Source organism: Echinops telfairi, unplaced genomic scaffold (assembly GCF_000313985.2).
Source record: "Echinops telfairi isolate 266 unplaced genomic scaffold, ASM31398v2 ScPeMD7_7473;HRSCAF=8511, whole genome shotgun sequence".
Classification (NCBI taxonomy): Eukaryota; Metazoa; Chordata; class Mammalia; order Afrosoricida; family Tenrecidae; genus Echinops; species Echinops telfairi.
In genome coordinates, this window is record NW_022111377.1 from 6,080,811 (window position 1) to 6,082,525 (window position 1,715).

At 35.2% G+C, this 1,715-nt stretch overlaps 1 protein-coding gene across 1 annotated transcript in view; it reads right to left on the bottom strand.

Moving 5' to 3' along the window:
• Window positions 1–354: 354 nt before the first annotated feature.
• The window catches only part of ATP5F1C (ATP synthase F1 subunit gamma), a 7,262-nt gene continuing 5,901 nt past the window's right edge, over window positions 355–1,715 (bottom strand). Inside the window, exon 6 of the mRNA XM_030889051.2 lies at window positions 355–392. Coding sequence (XP_030744911.2) covers window positions 386–392 — 7 coding nt within the window. The 3' untranslated portion in view covers window positions 355–385. The remainder of the gene's footprint in view (window positions 393–1,715) is intronic.

The window sequence follows — 1,715 nt, forward strand, 5'->3', positions numbered from 1 at the left end:
CAAAGCCAACAAAATGAGAGCCACCACTCCACTCTGAACCAGTCTATATTCCATGTCTCAAAAACAAAACTAATTCTTTATTCCTAGAGTTTATTTCTTTTTATTTCTCATCTGACCACTGAATCTAGATTTCCTAGAACAGTTAATAATATATAAATCTTGAAAGAAAGAAAAATGTCTATTAGCATTACCCATGAACTTCTTCTAAAAGTTGGCTGCTACTATACATTGGTCCCATCAACCTAAATCTCTTATAGAAACAGCTTCAATATATCTAAATTAACTTCTTTTATATCTGGTTGGGCATCTTTTCTGAAGGGGCCTGAGGATAATGTGTGAAATATTACCACTTTACCTCTTGTCTGAGGATGATACTTGATTTTCATTACTCCCTGGTTATTGTATTAGGGGGAAAAAAAAAAAAGACAGACAAGCATGTCAGGAAGCAATTCATGCACATATCATTTCCAACCAAATAGGCCCATTTCCTTACCCACTTCACTTTGGACACAACACACAAATACCAAAAATATTTCTTAAAACATTAAATGATTGTTATAAAAAGTCATATAATTGACTCTTGTTAGACTCTTGTTAGAAGTAATAAAGCCATGTACATGCAAGACTGAACTACTTTGCTTATAAATAACACATTAAAACATTTTAGGCTGGCAACGAATACTTGCTACTTCAAATAGTTTTTTATTTTACAACTATTATTGTTTAACATTAAAGTAGCCCAATTATTTGTCTTACATATTAAAGTCTTTAGCCCCAATATTTGATGGAGTGTGTGTAAATCCATTCGTGTAAAATATCCAGATTGGATTTTCTAAGTTCACCTTTTAAGCAAAGATTAGTAAAAATTTAATTTCAAATTATCCTAATTCTTCCTCCATCATTATCATCATTATCAAATTGGTGCTACAATGTCCCTCACCCCACTTCCTTTTTCACTCTTTTCTGATTTTGTTACTTTTTAGTCAGGTTTCCCCCAACCCTAATCAAGAAAGAAAAGTCTGGCCCTCAATCTTGCCAAGTTGTAGACCCATAGTTCATTCCTAGCACTTCCTTTTCAAAAACAAACAAGAACTTTGGGTTCTCTGCATCTCACATATCCCCCTGAACTAGGGGGCCTTAAAAGCCTCTCCAAATCTAGCTCTTTGGCATTAGCAGGAGGACTTGTAAGTGGGGCTTCATGGAAAAATGGAATTAGAAGATCATGAAATATAATCCACGAACTTTTACAAGGCTTTTTATATACTAAGGTGGGTAATAAATGATAAAGCTGAGTGAACATTAAAGTATCTTAACTAAATTTAATAAATTAGTAAGTGGCAGGTCAGTCAATACGCAGTGACCTCTGTCATGCTAACACAAACATCAGTGACCAGACTGAGGTGAGATGGGTTAGTTCTAACAAAGCCATGTTTAGAAAGCAAAGTAGGAGGGTGTTTATGATCACAGCAAAGTTGATGTTGCCCACTAACAACTTATAAAACAGTTCCGTAGGCTCCATCAGTTTTGTCTTTTCTTTCTACTGTTCCTATTCTTGAAAGATGATACATGTAAGGCTCAACTTAAATGTAATTTCTCCCTCTTCTGAATTTTCCAGTTCTTAACATACTTGTGGCCTCATCCATTCATCCAACCAACATTTCTTAAGGAAATATGTGCCAGCTCCCGGGGCCACAAAAGTGAACCAGACATGACCC